The 20,050-nt window shown below is 58.1% G+C and overlaps 3 protein-coding genes across 12 annotated transcripts in view; 1 reads left to right on the top strand and 2 right to left on the bottom strand.

Moving 5' to 3' along the window:
* LOC116436193 (Fc receptor-like protein 4) overlaps nt 1-13,883 on the bottom strand; it is a 75,464-nt gene extending 61,581 nt beyond the window's left edge. The window contains exons 1-3 of one of the 3 annotated variants that reach the window (XM_032093209.1): nt 13,810-13,883; nt 7,429-7,516; nt 6,732-6,752 (exon numbers count right to left, since the gene is read on the bottom strand). In XM_032093209.1, coding sequence (XP_031949100.1) covers nt 6,732-6,752; nt 7,429-7,459 — 52 coding nt within the window. In that variant the 5' untranslated portion in view covers nt 7,460-7,516; nt 13,810-13,883. Of the gene's footprint in view, nt 1-6,731; nt 6,753-7,428; nt 7,556-13,176; nt 13,225-13,809 lie in introns of those variants that run through there. The other 2 variants (XM_032093213.1, XM_032093206.1) reach the window with 2 other exon arrangements.
* The window catches only part of LOC116436186 (Fc receptor-like protein 4), a 187,336-nt gene that overhangs the window by 109,779 nt on the left and 57,507 nt on the right, over nt 1-20,050 (top strand). The window lies entirely within an intron of this gene.
* LOC116436176 (Fc receptor-like protein 3) overlaps nt 3,901-20,050 on the bottom strand; it is an 89,203-nt gene continuing 73,053 nt past the window's right edge. Inside the window, exons 3-10 of one of the 2 annotated variants that reach the window (XM_032093143.1) lie at nt 12,232-12,462; nt 11,709-11,972; nt 11,315-11,593; nt 10,699-10,968; nt 10,272-10,574; nt 10,106-10,192; nt 9,680-9,701; nt 3,901-4,343 (exon numbers count right to left, since the gene is read on the bottom strand). In XM_032093143.1, coding sequence (XP_031949034.1) covers nt 4,079-4,343; nt 9,680-9,701; nt 10,106-10,192; nt 10,272-10,574; nt 10,699-10,968; nt 11,315-11,593; nt 11,709-11,972; nt 12,232-12,462 — 1,721 coding nt within the window. In that variant the 3' untranslated portion in view covers nt 3,901-4,078. The remainder of the gene's footprint in view (nt 4,344-9,679; nt 9,702-10,105; nt 10,193-10,271; nt 10,575-10,698; nt 10,969-11,314; nt 11,594-11,708; nt 11,973-12,231; nt 12,463-20,050) is intronic. The other variant, XM_032093153.1, reaches the window with a different exon arrangement.

Below are 20,050 nucleotides of genomic sequence, written 5' to 3'. Positions count from 1 at the left end.
ATTGGAAGAAACCCCACTGAAAACCTGTGGGAGACAATAAAAGTGGTGCAACAAGCACTTCATAGAATAAAAACTAAAACTCCACTTGAATAAGTTAATGCAATTAAACTCTTGTTTCACTCAGACATATTTTTCTTTTTTTTTTTTTTGGGGGGCGCGGGGGAAGTCTGTTTCTTTTCTCTTTTCTAGGAATGTCAAATGTCCCAACATCAAAGATAAAGCAGTTTGAGAGCAAGGAAACTGCAAGCAGCAAAATCACACCTAAATGTGATAACCATTGCTTCACTGTCACTTTGTCTTAGCCCCAAAAAGTTTTACTTCTTTTTTTTAATAATCGGTCTAGTGGGCGAAATTTTCACTTTTCTTTTCTAGGAATCTACCAGCACATGAGATGGAGCTGTGTGAAAACCAATGAAATTTAAAGTGTCACCATAATTGCTCGCATTGTCAGTTGGTTAATGTTTGTAATTTGTTTGTGTTTTCATTGCAAGTGACTTGGTGAAAGATCAAATAGTAGTTAAAGCATTCTACATATTCTTGAGTTTAATTTTTGTCTAACTTGTTTTGTCTTTTTACTGAAAAATGGTGTGGTTAAGGTCTTATAGATGTATAATTTGTCTCAACCAATATTACCCTGAGAGTTGGTATAAGAATTTATACATATCTGAAATCCTACAAATATGAACTAACCTTCCCGGTTCTGCCTCAGAAGGCTTCAAAATCATTATAATCTGGCTAAATTTTTTGGATTTTCTAATTAGTGAATTAAAAAATCTTGATAAAACACAAGCAAATGCTACATGAGAAATGATTGAATCCCCCTTCCTAAACCAAGAGGGATACAGAAAAGCCTTCTACCAGCTCTCAAACTAAAGTGCTGTTCAATCTCATGCCATACGTCCTAAGAGGATGTTTTAACTTTTCCTCACCCCTCCTATTTATAGCACATTCTGCAATCTCAGTTGGAGGTGCAGAATGGGATCAAGGCAATTTATTCACAAAAAAAAAAAAAAAAAACCAAACAAAAAAGAACCACAAAACACCAAAAGAACCCCCTAAGTCTGAAAGTCATTTTAATCCCACCAAAATAAAGCCACAGTTTGTAGTTTGTCTCAAGATTAAATGACAAGAGTGCTATAATCTGTCTCCTAGAAACCAGAGCATAGCCCTGATGTAAAGATATGTTTGCATGAGAACATTTTGTATGAAAATGTTTCGTGTGTTAGTTTTCTATCATAACAACTAATCCTTCATAATGTATAGAATTATACAGCAGAGTAAGAATATTATTATAACAAAAACTGTATAAAGAGGCTACAACCAAAGAAGCCTCCTGAAGATACCTGACCAGAACTTTAAAGTGTAAGTTAAACCACTAAGATTAGATAAAGGGAAGAGAAATACCCATAGATAGTAAAATAACAAATCAAGTGATCCCATTAGTAGGAGATGTTGAAAGTCTTTTAAATTTTCTGGGACTAAGTGGATATAGAGTCTCTCCTGAAAAGGCTCAGCTAGTCTTCCAGAAAGTTACATATCTGGGGTATGAACTGGCAGGAGGGGAGAGAGCCTTGGGAGACAACAGGAAAGAGGCAATTTGTCAAATGCCCCGGCCAACCACAACTAAAGAACTGAGAACCTTTCTGGGAATGACAGGATGGTGTAGATTATGGATTTACAACTATGGACTCATTGTGAAACCTTTATACCAACTCCTAAAAGAGACTGGGGGAACTCACCTATGCTGGACACCAGAGACTAATAATGCATTTGTAACTCTGAAACGTGAGCTGATGCAAGCTCCAGCACTGGGCATACTGGATGTCATTAAACCTTTTCTGTTGTTCTCACATGAGAGACAAGGACTGGCACTGGGACTTTTGGCACAGAAGCTGGGACCGTACAAAAGGCCAGTGGCTTATTTCTCCAAGCAGCTGGACGTGGTCAGCCAAGGATGGCCCACCTGCCTGCGTGCAGTGGCAGCTGTGATCCTGAACATAGGGGAAGCTCACAAGTTCACACTGGGCCAGCAGAGAACTGTTTTTGTCTCTCACACAGTGTCAGCAGTGCTCACACAGAAAGGAAATCACTGGTTAACCCCATCTCACTTTGTCAAATACCAGGCTGTCCTAGCAGAATCAGAGGATGTGAGTATCCAAGTAACCAACGTTTTAAACCCAGCAGCCTACCTCCAGGGCAAGGCTGCTGAGGAGCCTGTACAGCATGACTGCATCGAAACCATGGAGGCAGTTTACTCCAGCTGCCCAGACCTAAAGGACTCTCCACTAGAAAATGCAGACAACTGGTTCACCGACGGGAGCAGTTATGTCAAGGATGGTGAGCGGCTCGCTGGGTGTGCAGTTACAACCACAGACGCTGTCATTGAGGCAAAACCGTTACCCGTGGGGACATCAGCTCAAAAGGCTGAAATAACAGCCCTAACTGGAGGCTTGGTGTTAGCCAAAGGAAAACCTATCAACATTTGGACTGATTCAAGGTATGCCTTCAGGGTGGTACACGCTCATGGGGCTATCTGGAAAGAAAGGGGTTTATTAACCTCACAGAAGAAAGAAATCAAGCATGCTACTGAAATCATGCAGTTACTGGAAGCAGTGGTAAGACCTTCCAAAGTGGCTCTAATGCATTGTAAAGGACACTCCCAGGGTAACACTATCCCTGAACTGGGAAATGCTATGGCAGACAAAACAGCAAAGGCAGTGGCCAGTAGAGTTCAGATCCAAGCCCTAACTCTAATTCCTTCTAGAATCCTTATGGATAAAACAAACAAACAAACAAAAAACCAACCAACCAAACAAAAAAACCCGCATCACACAACACTGATGATTTAAATTAAATACAAGAAACAAATGAGCACAGATGGGTGGGCTGAAATAAAAGATCTCATTGTAATACTCAGAAAACTGCTAACATTATTTATCCAAAGCGAACATTACATCAAATCACCTTAGATGACACTTCTTGGGGGTTTAAAGAGGCATGAGACAAACTTACATCATGGTTACCCAACTTATCCTGGCTTAAACAATTGTTTGTAATAGCTATTTGTGTTATTGCATTCTTACTTACTGTTTGTATCAGTAGTTACTGTTGTATGATGTTCTGTACTTGGAATCGCAATGCTTATGCTCATTGACACAAGCATAAACTTAGAAATAAGATAGAGAAGGGCTCTTACATTAAAGACATGGAAGATTTGTAAAGAATTACAAATAACCAAAGAAAAGGGGGGATTGAAGAAGGGGCAGTCAATAACTAACTCATGGAAGCACAAGTGAGCTATTGGGAGACAGCAAATGTTACTTCAGACAGAAGATGTTAATTACAAAGCCTGAGAAGCCAAATTCACCCTAATCTTGTCGAGATAGAGGGGACAAGGATCATCTGAGAGACTGCTGAATCATTCCTCCAAGGACTACGCATGCCCAGGGAGAAAGGTGAAAAGTTCACTGGGAGGATGACTACTGGTCTTCATCGGAAAGACCCCCGAGGAAGAGGAGAGGCCTTCCTCAGCATGACCACCAGGACACATAGCGCATGCGTGGCCCATATGCTAATGACTTCCGTGAAATAATTTGTATAACCACACCTGTCCCAAGGAATGTGATGAATATTCATCATCTAACCCTTAATACTGTGTTGTCGAGAGCACCAGGTGTGTGTGTTTGGAGGAGCGATCCCCACACACCCGGCGTCTCGAATAAAGGAAACACCCACTTCTCTGACTCTGTCTCTGAAGTGTCTCCTGGCCCGGTTGAGGCGTGATTCACAAGGGACTGAGGGAGCCCCAAAACTCAGGCAAATGCCACAAGGATCTGCTCAGCACCCTGAGCGGGACCCTCCTCCTTCCCGAGCTGAGCAGGCAGAGCTGAACAAACCAACCCCATTTCTCCCACTTTAATCCAAACGCTGCCTTTTGGGTCCAAGAAGAGGCAAAAGGGTCCTGTGCCCCCCCGGCACTGGGAGGGGGAATGGGGAGGCTCTGGGGTGCTGTGAAGGGCAGTGAGGGACCCCTGGGGGGACTCGATGCCTCCCAGTGATCCCCAATTTCCCCCCAAGGTCACATCACACTCTCGTAGGTGACACCGGGGTCCTGCTGTCCCTTGTAGGGTCCCGGCAGCTGCGCATTGGTCACTTGTGGATGCCGAGGGGGGCAGGGCCGGGGGACACCCGTGGGGGCGCTGACAGAGACAGCGGTTGTGGGGACCTGGGAGGGGGTGACAGCCGTGGGGGACGTGTCCCTGTCCCCAGCCCCGTACTCACCCCCCGCCCGCTCGCTGCCCACGCCGTGGGGCTCCAGCAGCTCCCCCTCCTCCGGGGGGGCCCTGCGGGGATAAGGGGGGGCCTGAGGGTGTGTCTGGGGAAGGGGGAAAGGGGAGTCACGGCCGGAGCCCCCCCACTCACCTGTCCTGGGGCTTCCTGGCGGCTGCAAGGAAAAGGGGAGGGGGTGACCGTGGGGACCCCGAGACCCCTGGACCTTCCTGGGACCTCGGCAGCTCCGACCACCCAAGGGACCCCCAAATCCCCACTGGAGCCCTGATTCCCACCACACCCCTGATTCCCCCCATGACACTCCAAGCACCCCTGATCCCCCAGAACTTCTGCACCACCACAGTGCCCGCGGTGCCCCCCGGTGCCCCCAACCCACTAAAACCCCAGAACTCCAAGCCCGACAGGGAGGGTCACCCCCAAAACTCCCCCAGACCCCAGAAAGATCCCCCAACATCCCAGCACGGCCCTCCAGGAACTACCCAAACCCTCCACGAGCTCCCACTGCCGGCCCAATGTTCCTCAAAGCCCACCCAGGGCTGCCCCTGGAGCCCAACCAAGACCCTCCAGAATCCTCCTAAAACCCCCAGGACTCCCAGCCGAGGTCACTGTGGGCTCCGTTTCCCACAGCTCAGGGGCTGTGGGTGCTGCCCCATCGCCCCCCCACTCTGGGGGCTTCCCCTCTCTCTAGCATCCTCCTCCCCCCCATTGTCACCCACGCAGGCGGTGCCACCAGTGACAGCCCCCGATGACACCCAGGAGCAGGGCCGGGAACAGGAGGCCCCCGCCGATGTTCACAGTCACTGCCGGGGACAGAGGGGGACACATCAGGGTCAGCTGCCATGCCGGGGCTTCTGCACCCTCCAGTAACCCCGAGCGACCCCACCTGTGTCCCAGTGTGCCCGCAGTGTCACCGTCAGTGCCAGCTCGGGGCTGAGCCCCCGGAACACGCAGTGCCCGTCCTGTCCCAGCTGGTTGGTGGCCACGCACTGGTAGGTGCCGGAATGTCCCACATGGACGTCGCCGAGCTCCAGGAGGGGACCCCGGGCCACCTCACGGCCGTTGTGCAGCCAGGTGAAGGTGACAGGGGCTGAGCCCACCTGCACCGAGCAGCGCAGGGTCACGGGGTCACCTGCACGCACCGGCTGTGCCAGGGCACCGGGGCTGATGGTGGCATTGGCCACGGGCACTGCGGGGACACAGATGGGGCTGAGGCCGGGGGGAGGGGCTGGCACCCGGCGTGGGGGCAGGGGAATGGGAGGCGAGGGAGTGTCAGATGGGGGGATGAGGGAGTCTGTGCATGGTGGCACCTGGGGACAGAGGGAACCTTTCAGCCAGGACTGGGACATGTGGCAGTGTTTACCGTCACCCATTGGGGATGCCGTGGCTGGGAGCATCCAGAGCCAGAGGGTCCCAGTCCCCCAGGACCGTGCCCTGCATTGGTGGGGGCTGTGGCCTGGGGTGGGATGGGGCATGCTGTGCTTGGGGTCACCCCAGCCTGAGAGGGACATGGGAAGGTGTGGGTGAGCCAGGGAGGGTTGAAGGGAGGGATGAGGGACCCAGGCAGTGGTGGGGGAATGCTGGGAAGATGTTGGGGTTTCCCGTTCCCATTCCCACATTCACCATGCACTGTCACTGTCATAGGAGCCGACTTCTCCCACCACAGTGACGGCCCAGACTCCACCCAGCCCCCACAGCGGTAGCGGCCACCGTGGAGCAGCTGCAGGGGGGACAAGGACAGCTCAGTCCCATTAAGGGGTCCCCCCAAATCCTTCTCCTCGTGGTAAAATTGCACCCCAGTGACCGCGCTGTCCCTCCAGCCCCGGCAGTGCAGCGTCACCGCGTCCCCCTCCAGCAGCGCCCACGCCGGCACCTGAAGCACCAGCTGGTCTGGGAGACAGGAGGGACCTGTCACATCTGGGGAGTCTGAGAGATCCCAAAAAGCCCTGGGAGGCACCAGGGGTCCCCAACTGCAACAGGGAAGTCTCATGGCGCTGGGATGCTCTGGGATGTCCCCGTGTGCAGGGGACGGGTTCTCGACACACCCGGGGATTGACCCATGGAGCGGAGCCCACCCAGAGCCCTCGGGGACCCCGCGGGTGCCAGGGCACTCATTGTCCCTCACCATTGGAGATGCACATGGGAGGGCTCAGCCCGGTGCCGGGTCTGTCACACTGGTAGGTGCCACTCTCGGTGACAGCAAATCGGTCGGGTTCCTTCTGCCACCAGCGCTGCCCATCCTTGTACCAGGTGGTGGCAGCGGTGGTGGCCGAGCCCTGGCAGGTCAGTGTCACCCGGTCCCACAGCACCGGCGGCGTCCAGGTGGGCTGCACGAGGAGCTGGGTGGTCTGGGCGCCTGCGGGTGACAGGGGACACCAGCCTGCCAGGGCCAGCACGGGATGGGGACAGCGGGGTGGGGATGTGGCATCCCCCCGAGGACTCACCAGCGAGGCCGAGGGTCTGGGCTGGAAGGGAGAAGGGACAGGGCTGGGTGGCTCTGTGGGGCAAGTGGCACCCAGGGGACTGGGTGTGGGGCTGTCCCCAAACAGTCCCCAGTGGGACACCGGTTCTCGTGAAAAAGTGCTCAGGAATGGTCCCCAACAGGTCTGGAGAGGCTGGGGGACATGTCTGTGTCACAGCTGTCCATGTGCCACATCCATGTGGCATGGAAGCCCCAGGGTTTGGGACACTGCAGCCACCTCGAGCTGAGGCAGGACATGCGGACACTGTGAACACCCTGGAATTGGGGACACCGTGGACACCCCGTGCTGGCACAGGTCATCCCCAGCAGCGCCACGGCACCTGTCCCCCATGGCCCATCCACACACTGCTTGGCCCCTTGTCCCTGTCCCTGCATCCCTGTGCCCCTGGCCCTGTCCCCACAGCTGCCCCAGTCCCAGTGTGCCTGTCATGATATCCTTGTCCCCAGATCTCAGTCCCCCCATTCCGGTCCCCCTCATTCCTGTCCCCACAGCCACCCCACGACTCTGGTCACATTTAAGGGGTCCATGCCCATGCTCGGGCTCTGCTGGCCTTGGGGACCTCAGGGCACCCCGCAGCCCCCCTGTGCCCCCTCCCCACCGCTCTCTGTCTCACCAGGGCCCATCCCCGGGGTGTCAGGCCCGTGCCCGGGGCACTCACCCCACAGGAGCAGTGCCACCTTCCCGGCCATCCCGCTGTCCCCGGCCACCCGGGCTGGCTGTCACACGCTGCCGGGGCCACCTGTCCCCTGGGTGGCGGCTCTTTGGCCAAAGAGGAAGGAAGAGAGGTCAGGTCTGTACCCATGTGCTTGGGGCCCTTGGTGGGGGCAGGGTGGAGAGAGGCTGGGGACACAGAGGGACATGGTGGGACATGGTGGGGACATGAGACTTGGGAGTCCCAGGAATGGGGGCTCCAGGAATGTGGGGAGCTCAGGATGGATTTCCAGAGGAACAGGGGCCCCAGGGATGGGGATCCTGGGGAATGGGGTCCCCACTGGTGGGGAGACCAGGGATGGGGGTACCAGAGAATATTGGCCTCACAGATTTGGGGTCATGGGATGAAGATCCCAGGGGTGGAGGGTCCTGAGGGACTGGAGAGCCCATGGGATGGGGTCAAGGGGAGGGGCGGGCTGGGCAATGGAGGTTCTGGGAAATGGGTGGCCTGGGATGGGGGTCCCCAGGAAAGGGACATTAGGGAATGAGGTCCCATGGTTGTGGTTCCCAGAGGAATGGGGATCCCAGGCATGGGCAGTGCCTGGGTGGGCTCGTGGGTCACAGCTCCTTCACTGGGTGCCTCAGATTTTGGGTGAGGCAGACAAACGCAGAGACCCCCATAGTGTTGGTGGTCTGTGGGGAACACCACGGGGTTCTCACGGAGCTCCGGCTCTGTGCTCCCCACCCAGGCACTTTTTCTTCTCTTTGTTTCTACTTTTTCTTATTTACCTCACTTTTGTGCACTCCCCCTCCCACTTCATGGCTCGGTGATACTGGGGAGCTTCTGGGCAGGGAAGGGGTTGGGGGGACCCTTTGTAGGGGAATAGGGGGTGCGGGGGCGCAGAGAGGGGTTTGGGGGGGCAGTGTGGGATGGGGGTGTCCGGCTGTGCCCCACAACACTTTCACTTTCCCTCTCAGGCAGCAGAAGGAAGAGGCCGTTTGTGCTGAGAGTCAGACGGGGGGGCGGGTTCTGACCTGGGGGGGCACATCCAGAGGGGTCCTGTCCTGGGGGGGGTGTCCCTGTTCTGTTCTGGGGGTGACACATCTTTGATGAGAGGTTCCTCGTTCTGTGGGGTGGCGGTTCCAGAAGCCGCCCTGCACATTCTGGGGGGTGTGCCTGTCCCAGGGGTGGCACATCCTGGGGACCCCCGTCAATCCAAGTGTGGGGCCCGGCCACGCCACAGCCCCACTGCGCAGGGATGGGCATTGGCCAGCCCTGCTCTGGCCAGCCCCAGGGGCAGCCAGGACCTGAGGGTCCCCCCCACCCCCTGGGCTTTGACTCTGGCAGCTTTAGAGCTGCTGCAAGGTGAGAATTGTGTGGGGGAAAAGGCGTGGCTGTGGTTTGCTCAGGCCTGCGAGAAGCACAAAAGCCAAGGGGAGCCCAAGCAGTGGCTCTTCGAGCGAGGGCCTTTGATGGTTTGCAGAGCAGGGCTGGCTGGAAAGCGCCCCTGCAGGGGCAGCTGCGAGGGAAGCAGCCCGGAAATGCAGCAATGGATCATTTTGTGCCTCTGCCCAAGGCACTGAGGGAGCCCCAAAACTCAGGCAAATCCCACAAGGATCTGCTCAGCACCCTGAGCGGGACCCTCCTCCTTCCTGCCTTGCCGTGGGCTGACGCTGCCCGCATGCCCCGCACCCACCAAAGCCGCTCTCTCACTGCCCTCCGCAGCCGGACGGGGAGAGAAAGTTTTTAGTAGAAGCAGGAAATTGGAGAATCCCATTCCTAAAGCAGGAGAGAGCTGAAGAAAGTAACACCATTTCTCCCAGTTTCAGCAAAAAGCTGCATTTTGGGCACAGCAGAAGTCAATCCGATCCTCCAGTGTCCCCCAGCACTCTCAGTGTCCCAGCACGTTCCCGTAGATGTCGCTGGGTGCCCGCGGTCGCCCGTGGGGTCCCGGCAGCTCCGCGTAGGTCACTTGGGTATCCTGGGGCGGAGCGGTGCGGGTGGGCCCTGCAGGAGACCCTGGCTGTGGCACCTGTGTGACACCCCCTGTGGGTGACGTGTCCCTGTGTGTGTCCCACCCCGGACTCACCCTGCATCTGCTTTGTCATTGTGACGTGGGTGTACAGCACCTCCCCCTCCTCCGGGGGGTCCGGGGGCTCCGGGGGAGCCCTGCAGGGATGGGGGGATGTGTGAGAGGGGATGGAAGGTCTTGGGGACTGGGTAAAAGGGGGGGTCATGGCTGGAGCCCCCCACTGACCTTTCCTGGTGCTTCCTGGAGGCTGCAAAGGAAAAGGGTGGGGGTGACCGTGGGGTCCCCAAGGCCCTGACCTCCCTCGGGAATCCTGAACTCCCACAGGGCTGTCACCTTCCCCCAGGAACCCCCAGCATTCCTGGAGACCCCCAGAACCCCTGAAACACACCAGTGCCCCTGGTTCGGATGTCCCCAGAGCCCCAAGGCTGGCAGGGATGGGCACCCTCCAAACTATCCCAGGATTCCTGAAAGAACCCCCAGCATCCCTGCACCACCCTCCAACACCAACCCTAATCCTCGAGGACCTCGAGCAAAGGTCACTGGGGGCTCAGCACTGCCCAAGTCAGGGGCTGTGGGTGCTGCCCCATCATCCCCACATTCTAGGTGGTCTCCCAGCTCCCCAGGGCCCCCATCGGCCCCACTGTCACCCACCCAGGCGGTGCCACCGGTGACAGCCCACAATGACACCCACGAGCAGGACCAGGAACAGGAGGGACCCAGCAACCCCTGCGGCCACTGCTGGGGACAGAGGGGGACACATCAGGGTCACCTGTCACTGTGGGGATGCTGCAATCCCATTGACTCCCGATGACCCCACCTGTGTCCCAGTGTCCCCACGGTGTCACTGTCAGTTCCAGCTCGGGGCTGAGCGCCCGGAACACGCGGTGCCCGTCCTGTCCCAGCTGGTTGGTGGCCACGCACTGGTAGGTGCCGGAATGTCCCACATGGATGTCCCCAAGCTCCAGGAGGGGACCCTGGGCCACCTCACTGCCATTGCGCAGCCAGGTGAAGGTGACAGGGGCTGAGCCCACCTGCACTGAGCAGCGCAGGGTCACGGGGTCACCTGCGCGCACCGGGTGTGCCAGGGCACCGGGGCTGATGGTGGCATTGGCCACGGGCACTGCGGGGACACAGACAGGGCTGGCACCTGGCCAGGGGGGATGGGAAGGGTGGGATCAAAGCAGGATGGGCATGATGGGGTTTATCATGGATGGGGTCACCCTGTTTCTGAGGGTCCTGCTCACCCAGGATGGTGACATTCAGGGGGTCACTGTCGGCCACGCTGTCCCCGTCGCTGGCCCTGCACTGGTAGTGGCCGCTGTCATTGTCCCCAACGTGCCGCAGCTCCAGGCGGGGGCCAGTGCCCAGCAGTGCCCACGAGTCCCCCCGGTGCCAGGAGAAGGACAGGGGGCCTGTCCCCGCGGCCACCGCGCAGCTCAGCACCAGGCGGTCCCCCAGTGCCACCTGTGCCCCGGGGGGCTGCGCCGACACGGACACCCCCGAGAGCGGGACCCCTGCGGGAGGGGGACACCAGGGGACAGTGAAGGACACGGGGAGGGTGGGGGAGGGGCGGGGGGACCCCTCTGAATAAGACGGGGCAGGGAGCCTGGGAGTGGCTTGGAAAGGGTGGGAAGGGACCCCAAGGAAGGATGGGGGGTTTAGGGAGGGGACACCTGGAGAGGGATGGGGGGGACTCCAGGGAGGAGTGGGGACCCAGAAGGGGATGGTGTGACCTAAGGAAGGAAGTGGGAAGGGATGGGAGGACACTGGGCAGGGGTCAGGAAGAGCTGGGTGTTCCCAGGCAGGACTGGGGGACCCGTGGCGGCTGTCGGGGCTCCCCGCGCCCATCCCCGCACTCACTGCGCACCGTGACGCGGAGCCGGGCGCTGCTCTTCCGCACGGCTCCCCTCTCGGAGCGCACCTGGCAGCTGTAATTCCCTGAGTGGGAGACCCCCACGGTGGGCAGCAGGAGCTGCGGGGACCCCTGCGGGCTCCCCACCAACCGCCCGTCCCGGTAGAAGAGGTGCAGGAGGGGGGCTCGGGGCCGCAGGGGGCTGGGGGTGCTGAGGCAGCTGAGATTCAAGGGGGACCCCTCGGTGGGCTCGGAGGGACCCTCCAGCACCGGCACCGGGAACAGCTCTGGGAAGGAGACGGGGTGGGGGAAATGTGACTCCGAGCCTGCTGTGAAGGGGCTGTGGGGGTGCTGAGGTGTGAGGGTGTTGGGGTGTCAGGGTGGCGGCTGTGGGGTGCTCACCGTGCACTGTCACTGTCACTGGCGCTGACTCCTTCCACCGTGACAGCACAGAGTCCACCCAGGCCCTGCAGCGGTAGCGGCCACTGTCCTGCAGCCGCAGAGGGGACAGGGACAGTTCGGTCCCATCACGGAACCTCTGCAGTTGTTTCTCCTCACGGTAGAAGGACACCGAGGCCACCGGTTTGTCCTGCCAGCCCCGGCAGCGCAGTGTCACCATGTCCCCCTCCAGCAGCGCCCACACCGGCACCTGCAGCACCAGCTGGTCTGTGGGACAGGGGGATCCCATCACACCGCGGGGTTCCGTGGGGTCCCGATGGCACTGGGACGCCCCGATTGGGTCACACCAGGGGTCCTCAATGCCAACACGAGGGTCTGCTTGCACTGGGACACTCTGGGATGTCCCAGTGTGCAGGACACCGAGGGCCTCTCGTCACACGAAGGGGGGGTGACCCATGGAGCGGAGCCCACCCAGAGCCCTCGGGGATTCCACGGGCCCAGGCTGGGGACACCAAACCCCCCTCACCATTGAAGACGCTCACGGGGGGGCTGCGACCGGTGCCGGGTCTATAACATTGGTAGGTGCCACTCTCGGTGACAACGAATCGGTCAGGTCCCTTCTGCCACCAGCGCTGCCCGTCCTTGTACCAGGTGGTGGCACCAGGGGTGCCCAAGCCGTGGCAGGTCAGTGTCACCCGGTCCCACAGCACCGGCGGCGTCCAGGGGGGCTCCACGAGGAGCTGGGTGGTCTGGGTGCCTGCGGGTGACAGGGGACACCAGCCTGCCAGGGCCAGCGCGGGATGGGGACAGCGGGGCGGGGACGTGGCATCACCCCGAGGACTCACCAGCGAGGCCAAGGGTCTGGGCTGGAAGGGAGAAAGGACAGGGCTGGGTGGGGGTGGCACCGTGGGGACAGCGGCACCCGGGGCACGGAGTGTGGGGCTGTCCCCAAACTGTCCCCATGGGGTCACCGGTTTAGCACGGAGGTTTTGAGGACAGGGACACCTCTGTCACCCTGGGCTGAGGCAGGACATGGGGACACTGTGGACACCCCATGCTTGGACAAGTCACCTCCACCCACCCCACAGCACCTGTCCCCACGGCCACATCCCCACGGCCCTCTGCCCATGATCCCATCCCAATGGCACCTGGCCCCGTGGCCCATCCTGATGGTGCCTGGCCCTTGTCCCTGTCCCTGCATCCCTGTCCCCCTGGCCCTGTCCCCACAGCTGCCCCAGCCCCAAGGTTCCTTTTGCGACATCCCACTCCCTCCATTCCTGTCTCTCTGTTCCGGTCCCCACAGCCACCCCATTATTCCAGTCACATTTAAGGGCTCCATGCCCATGCTCGGGCTCTGCTGGCCTTGGGGACCTCAGGGCACCCCGCTGTGCCCCCTGTGCCCCCTCCCCACCACTCTCTGCCTCACCAGGGCCCATCCCCGGGGCCTTAGGCCCGTGCCCAGGGCACTCACCCCACAGGAGCAGCACCACCTTCCCGGCCATCCCGGTGTCCCCAGCCACCCGGGCTGGCTGTCACACGCCGCTGCGGCCACCTGTCCCCTGGGTTGTGTCTCTTGGGACCAAATGGAAGGAAGCGATGTCACGTTTCATCCCCACGTGTTGGTGGCTCTTCGTGGGGGCAGGGTGTTGCAGGGTGGGGGAAGGGTGTAGACAGAGCAGGGGACAGGCTGGGGACATGGTGGGACATGGTGTTCCCAGGATTGGGGGGCTCAGGGCATGTGGAGATCTCAGGATGGGTGTCCCAGGGGAATGGGGAGAGAGGGGATGTCACAGGGAGTGTCTGTCTGGGGAATAGGGGTCCCTCTGTGTCGGGGGGTCCCCAGGATGGGTGTACTGAGGGAATGGGGGGCAAAGGGGGTGGGGGGAAGGGGATGGAGAGGCTGGGCAACAGGAGACCCAGGATCAGGTTCCGAGAAAAGGGGGACACAGGGAATGGGGTAGCCACTGTCGTGTTCCCAGGGGAATGAGGGTCCCAGGGATGGGCAGTGCCTGGGGGTGCTCGTGGGTCGCAGCTCCTTCACCAGGTGCCTCAGATTTTGGGGTAACTCAGGGCCCAGCACGGCCCCCCCTGGGGCGCTCATTACCTGGGGCGGCATCACAGGGGGGTCCTGGGTAGCTCCGGTTCTGTGTCCCCCCCACCCTTTGGCTTTTTCCTCTTGATTTCTGTTTTCTCCTTCATTTCCTCACATTTGTGCCACGCTGCCTCACCCCCCAGTGTGCGGCTCAGTGATCCTGGGGAGCTCCTGAGCAGGGAACGGGTTGGGGGGACCCTGTGCAGGGGGAATAGGGGGTGCGGGGTCACAGAGAGGGGTGGGGGGCAGTGGGGGATGGGGGTGTCCGGCTGTGCCCCACAACACTTTCACTTTCTCTCTCCGGCAGCAGAAGGAAGAGGCCATTTGTGCTGAGAGTCAGACAGGGGGTGGGTTCTGACCTGGGGGGGCACATCCAGAGGGGTCCTGTCCTGTGGGGTTCCCTGTTGTGGGGGTGACACATCCTGGGGGGATCCTGTCCCAGCACTGCCCCATCCCAGCCAGGGGGGGTCCTGTCCTGGGGGATGGCGGTGCTGGGGGGGTCTCTGGACACATTCCTGGGGGGTGGGGGGTGTCCCTCTCCCAGTGGTGGCACATCCTGGGGACCCCTGTCCTGGAAGGGCCCTGCCTGCGCCCACTGTCCCTGCTTGGGCACTGTGACCTCTGCAGGGCACAAATTTGGGGATGCCCTGTCCCTTCTATGTCCCTTCCCCTTGACGGTCCCCTCCACTCTGGGAGCCCCCAATCCCCCTTTGGGATCCCCCAAGGTGCAGCCCCTCTTCCCCATCCTGCAGCCCCCTGTGACCCTTCTGCGGGTGAGAAGCCCCACGGGGTGCCAGTGGGGGTGACAGGGGCTGGGTGTCAGTCGGGGAGGGCACAGACCCCGCCACAACCTCCCACAGCCACCCCAAGCCCCCAGCCCTGGCAGGGTCTCAGCGCTGGCAACCAGGAAATGGATGAGACCCTGCAGATGAAACGCTCGGGACACTCCTGGCTGTGCCCCGCTCTGCCCACAACACCTGAGCACCAACCTGCCCCCTCTGCCTCAACACCTGCATGGAAAAATGGAGCTTTTTTCCTTCTGGAAATGGCTGATTTGGCCAAAAATTGATACCACACCACTGAGACACCGCAAATGTGGAAAAGCTGAAGCTGTTGTGGGGCTGCCCCCCCTCTCCTGATCCCACTGCCCCCTCGTGTGGTTTCCATCCTGGGGGCTTGGGACACTTTGGGTTTGTTGGTTTTGAGAGAAAACCTATTCCAGACTTCTCCATTCTCACTCATCCCCTGCAGGATCTGAGGCGGCAAGAGCAGCTTGGGAATGGAGCCCCAGGCAGGAAGCAGCTCCCAAACTCCTCCGTGCAGCCAGTGGCCATCCAAGTGTGGGCCCTGGCCACGCCACAGCCCCACTGTGCAGGGATGGGCATTGGCCAGCCCTGCTCTGGCCAGCCCCAGGGGCAGCCAGGACCTGAGGGTCCCCCCCGCCCCCTGGGCTTTGACTCTCGCAGCTTTAGAGCTGCTGCAAGGTGAGAATTGTGTGGGGGAAAAGGCGTGGCTGTGGTTTGCTCAGCCCTTCGAGAAGCACAAAAGCCAAGGGAAGCCCAAGCAGTGGCTCTGCGAGCGAGGGCCTTTGATAGTTTGCAGAGCAGGGCTGGCTGGAAAGCGCCCCTGCAGGGGCAGCTGCGAGGGAAGCAGCCCGGAAATGCAGCAATGGATCATTTTGTCCCTCTGCCCGAGTGTCATAGGTTTGCAAGCATAGTCCCGGAAGGGATGTCCTTGCCAAGGGGTGCTTACAGCTTCCTCTGTGACCTAACAGAACTTATCAGCTGGCCAATTTGAATATGGACAATTCTTTAAGCCACTTAAAGTTGTGACCACCTCTGTGATCCACACTTAAGAAGAGACTAACCCCCCACAGCCCTCTCTCTTTAGTTTCCGGTGCTGGGACAGGTGGCTGTGGGGCCCATGTGGGGGCCAACGGGCCCGGCCAGTCCCTGCTTGGGCCAGGCAGGGCCGGGCCATGGCCATCCTGAAGCCATGCGCCTGTTCCATCCGTGGAAACCCCCCCCACTGCCTTGCTGTGGGCAGCCGGAGCGGCTTGGCTCTCCCCCTCTCCACTGGGATAAGCAAAATTCCAGCTGCAAGGCTGAGGTTAGATTAACCCTTTTATTGCTGTGAAGAGCTGAAAACCTGAGGGAAGAGAAAGAGGAGATGCTTAAAGCTGAAAGTCTGTTGTGAAGCTATGATATATCAGAGTATCCCGTTGTAATTTCATGAAGATCTGGGGGGTGGAGTGTTCAACTCATAAGCAAAAGCACCTGCACTGAGATAGGCAGATGCTGACGTGTGGGGTATGCCCAACCCCTGCCCTGGAGGGATCTCTGCTGAGATAAGAGATTTCACAATCGCCCAGCAGGACTCCCTGGAAAGGCAACCACTTCTTTGGTCACTCGAGAAAAGACAGACCCACAATCCTTTAGGAGACCCTATGCAGATCCTTTGTAACCCATTGGCCTTCATCCATCCCCTCTATCCCTATAAAAGCAAGCCCTCTGGCCCTGTGGAGAGAGAGCTCTTGTCCTTGACTTTCCCCTTCGCCGGAGGGGACCAACAATAAAGCTCCTTCCATGCGGAACCAGCCACACGAGCCTCTCATCTCTCTCTCTGGTCTGGCTTGGCCTGGAGGCTGCCCTGCAGAGCTGAGCTGGAATCACGAGCTGATAATCACTAAAGTGCTGACAGCCTCTGCAAGGGCCCTCAGCACTGGGCCTCGGGAAGGCGATTCCTTTCGGGACCATCTCCCCAGACCGGTCACCTCTTCCTGGGTCAGAGCCACTGAACACATCACCAGCCGTAGTACTGAGGCAGCTGTAATTTCATGAGAAGTTTGGACAGGGAGAGATGGACCAGATGAGGACTTTTGCTCCAAATGGGAAAGGAGAAAACCTCAGTTCCTAGAGATGCTCCCAGAGATAGTCCTAGAGATGAAGATGAGGAAGACCCTTTGTTCCCAGGGAAGGAGAAGGGCCTCTGTTCTTAGAGATGAAATGCTCCCAGAGATGCGTGAAGAGAATGTTGTTTCTGAATGGCTCAACCTTAAAATTTTACCTTAAAAACTTCAAGAGTGGACCCTCAAAAGCAGTGGTGGGAAAAGCTGCAAGTTGGGGAAGAGACTCATATGCGAGCAGAGAACCAACCTGGGCGGCTGTCTTGTTGTGATAATGTTTTCATAGCATGGGTAAGAGAGACTCCTCTTCCTAAATGGACTGAACAAGGTTATTATGGAAGTGATAAACAGGCTGAACATCTCAAGGGTTGTTTTTTACATTGTCAGTGGGAGAAAGGAGGAAGGTGGGGGGAGGAGAAGAGTTCTGAAGGTGTGGAATGATTTTTTTTTTTCTTCTTTTAGGTCTGTTAATAAACTTCTTTATATTCTTTCAAGTTTGGTGCCTGCTTTGTGTTTCTCCTAATTCTTATCTCACAGAAGGTAAACAGTAATGAGTATTTTGGACCAAACCACTACACCTGCATTGCCCGCGTTGCAACCAGCGTGCCGCACCAGCCCACGGCGGTACCAACCCGCAGTACCAGCCCATGGCAGCCGGCCCACAGCAGCCAGCCCGCAGCCGTTCTTTGCCAGCAACGGAGATACGCTGCTGCCACCTCTTGGAAATCACCCCTGGCAGCTCGCAAAAGCCACGCAGGCTCGCGGAGGAGGTGCAGGACACGCTGCATCTGCCAAGCCGACAGAGCGCCCGGGGTTCTTGCAGTAACGCTGTGCCTGTCTTCTGTTTCACTCTCTGTCTCTCTTTTCCCCTCTCTACTCTCTTTGCTATCCCCCTTCGCTGAGAACACTTACCCTCCTTCATCCAGAAACAGTTCTCAGATACAACATTGCTGTGTTTGCGCTTCATTTTTGTCCAAGAAATGTATCAAAAAGGATCCTCTCTGACTCTCCCTTTTGCAGCAGGATGGGATAGGGGTAGTGGGAGGGGGAGGGGGAATGGGGACCCCTGGGTGTACTGGGAGCACTATGGGGAGAGAATGGGGAAGTCACTGGGGGTACTTGGAGCACTCTGATGGGGGTTGGGGAGCCCCTGCAGGTACTGAAAAGGGGCTGGGGGAGCCCCTGGGGGTACTGGGAGAGGGAATGGGGAGCTCTGAGTGGCCTGTGCAGCCACCCAGACTCACGACCATGTCCCTTGGAAGGATGGGCAACCACAGGAGCCATGGAGGGGGCACCCCCAGTGCCCCCCAGTGCCCCCCACTTCCCAGAGTGTCACAGCTTTCGTTGTAGATTGTCGTAGATGTCGTTGGGTTGCCATGTAGGTCGCCTGAGGCTCCTCCACCAGGGGTGCCGGGGGCTGCGGGGTGGCCCTGTGGGAATAAGGCGGTGTGTGGAAGGGAATGGGAGATCCTGGGGGTTTGGGTAAAAGGGGGGTCATGGCTGGAGCCCCCCACTCACCATTGCTGGTGCTTCCTGGTGGCTGCAAAGGAAAACTGGAGGGGCGACTTTGGGGTCCCAGGGACCCTCATCCACCCTCAGGAATCCTGAAAGTTGAGGTTATAGGAATTCTCCTGGGCTTTTTTTCTGTTAAAGATATTTTCCCCATACATGTTGCTAGGGGGACAAATTTCTGGATACTTAAGAAAAACAAAGACCTAACCATTGGGGCTGGGGTGCATCTTGCTACTCTTTTGTTTCACCTGGGTGTGCGGTCAATTGGTCCCCGGTGTTTGGACAGAGAGGGAGGCTGCTCTCTTCGGCTGCTTTTTCTTTCTGCTGCAAAAGCCCCGGGATCCCAAAGCCTGCCTTCCCTGCCCCGCTGGGAGTTGGGCTGTGGCCACCCTGCCCCTGCCGTTGCTTCAAGCCTTCCCTGAGTTGTAGCCCTGCTCGCCCCGCCTGCCCAGGCCTCCGGGGGATTCCCCGTTTGGATACATCGCATCTGCCACCCGGGATTTGTGCTTGTCCATGCCACTCCAGCCTGCTGTTCCTGAGGGTCCGGCCACACACTGGGATCGGCTGCCCAGGGGTTTGTGAAGCTTCTTTGTCCCATCCCTTCCCAGGATCCCAGGCCACCAGTGCCGCGTGCTCCCTGAGCCCCCTGCAGCCGCGGGGGAACCATCGCACCTGCCCTGCTCACCGGGAGCCGCCAGCGCCCCTGCCGGCTGCGAGCGGAACTGCACCCGAGGGGAAAGGTCCTGACAGCCGAGAAGGCTGGGACTGGGTTTGCGATTGTTTGCTGTTACTGCCATAGTTACTGTTGTTTGTTTGACTGGTTATACACATATAGATACATAAGAGCAAAGAAGTGTTATTCCTATTTCCCACATCTTTGCCTAAAAGCCCCTTGATTTCAAAATTATAATATCTCGGAGGGAAGGGGGGGTCGCATCTGCTATTCCAAGGGAGGCTCCTGCCTTCCTTAGATGATACCTGTCTTTCAAACCAAGACACTGAACCCCCAATGGACCCTCAATTCCCCCCAGGACTCCTGAGTATCCCTAATGTGTTTGTGTATTTTTGACCTCTTGAGAATATCCGGCTGATATTTCTCCCATGCGCCAACCCAGAGAAAAAGAACGTCTTGGTTTAAAAGGCAAATGTCTGCCAAGGAAGGCAGGAACTTTCCTGCAATAGAAAGAAGACTCCTCCCTCCAAATTATTATAACTTCAAAATTTATGGGGGTCTCAGGAAAATATGCAGGAAAAGAAACTCTTTGCTAGAAAATAAATAGAACAGAACAGACAAAAACCCAACAAAGGAACAGAAGCTTCCAACCTCTGAAATGCTGTTTTTGCATATTTGGTGCAGTTGTTACCACGGCCAGCAGGGGGCGCTGGAGGGTTCACGCGCGGCCAGCAGGGGGCGCTGCAGGGATCACTCACAGCCAGCAGGGGGCGCTGCAGGGATCACGCGCGGCCAGCAGGGGGCGCCCCGGTGCGAGCTCGAACCCCTCAGGGGCGATGGCGGCCTCGGACGGGAGGGAGGAGGGGAAATCGCTCCTTTTGCAAACTCACGGGCACCAATCCGTCCTGGCACCACCAGTGGCAGCGGGCAGAAGTGGCCAAGGCAGCAGCTTCGATCGTAGTGCCCAATGGCAGCGTAGCAGTGTCCTGGGGCCAGGCACACACCCTGTGTACCACCCACGACTGCTCTCCCCGATCCCAAAGGGAAGGAAGGCAGCACCCACTCCCAGCCCAGTCTCGGATCCACAATACCCATAAACGCCCAGCTTTTCACTCCCTTCTCGTCCTTCAGCCCCGGCACAGCAGCTTTGGGAATGCTGAATT

This window comes from Corvus moneduloides, chromosome 29 (genome assembly GCF_009650955.1).
Source record: "Corvus moneduloides isolate bCorMon1 chromosome 29, bCorMon1.pri, whole genome shotgun sequence".
Classification (NCBI taxonomy): Eukaryota; Metazoa; Chordata; class Aves; order Passeriformes; family Corvidae; genus Corvus; species Corvus moneduloides.
The sequence above is the reverse complement of the archived record's forward strand: the minus strand, read 5'-3'. Positions and strand labels throughout refer to the sequence as shown.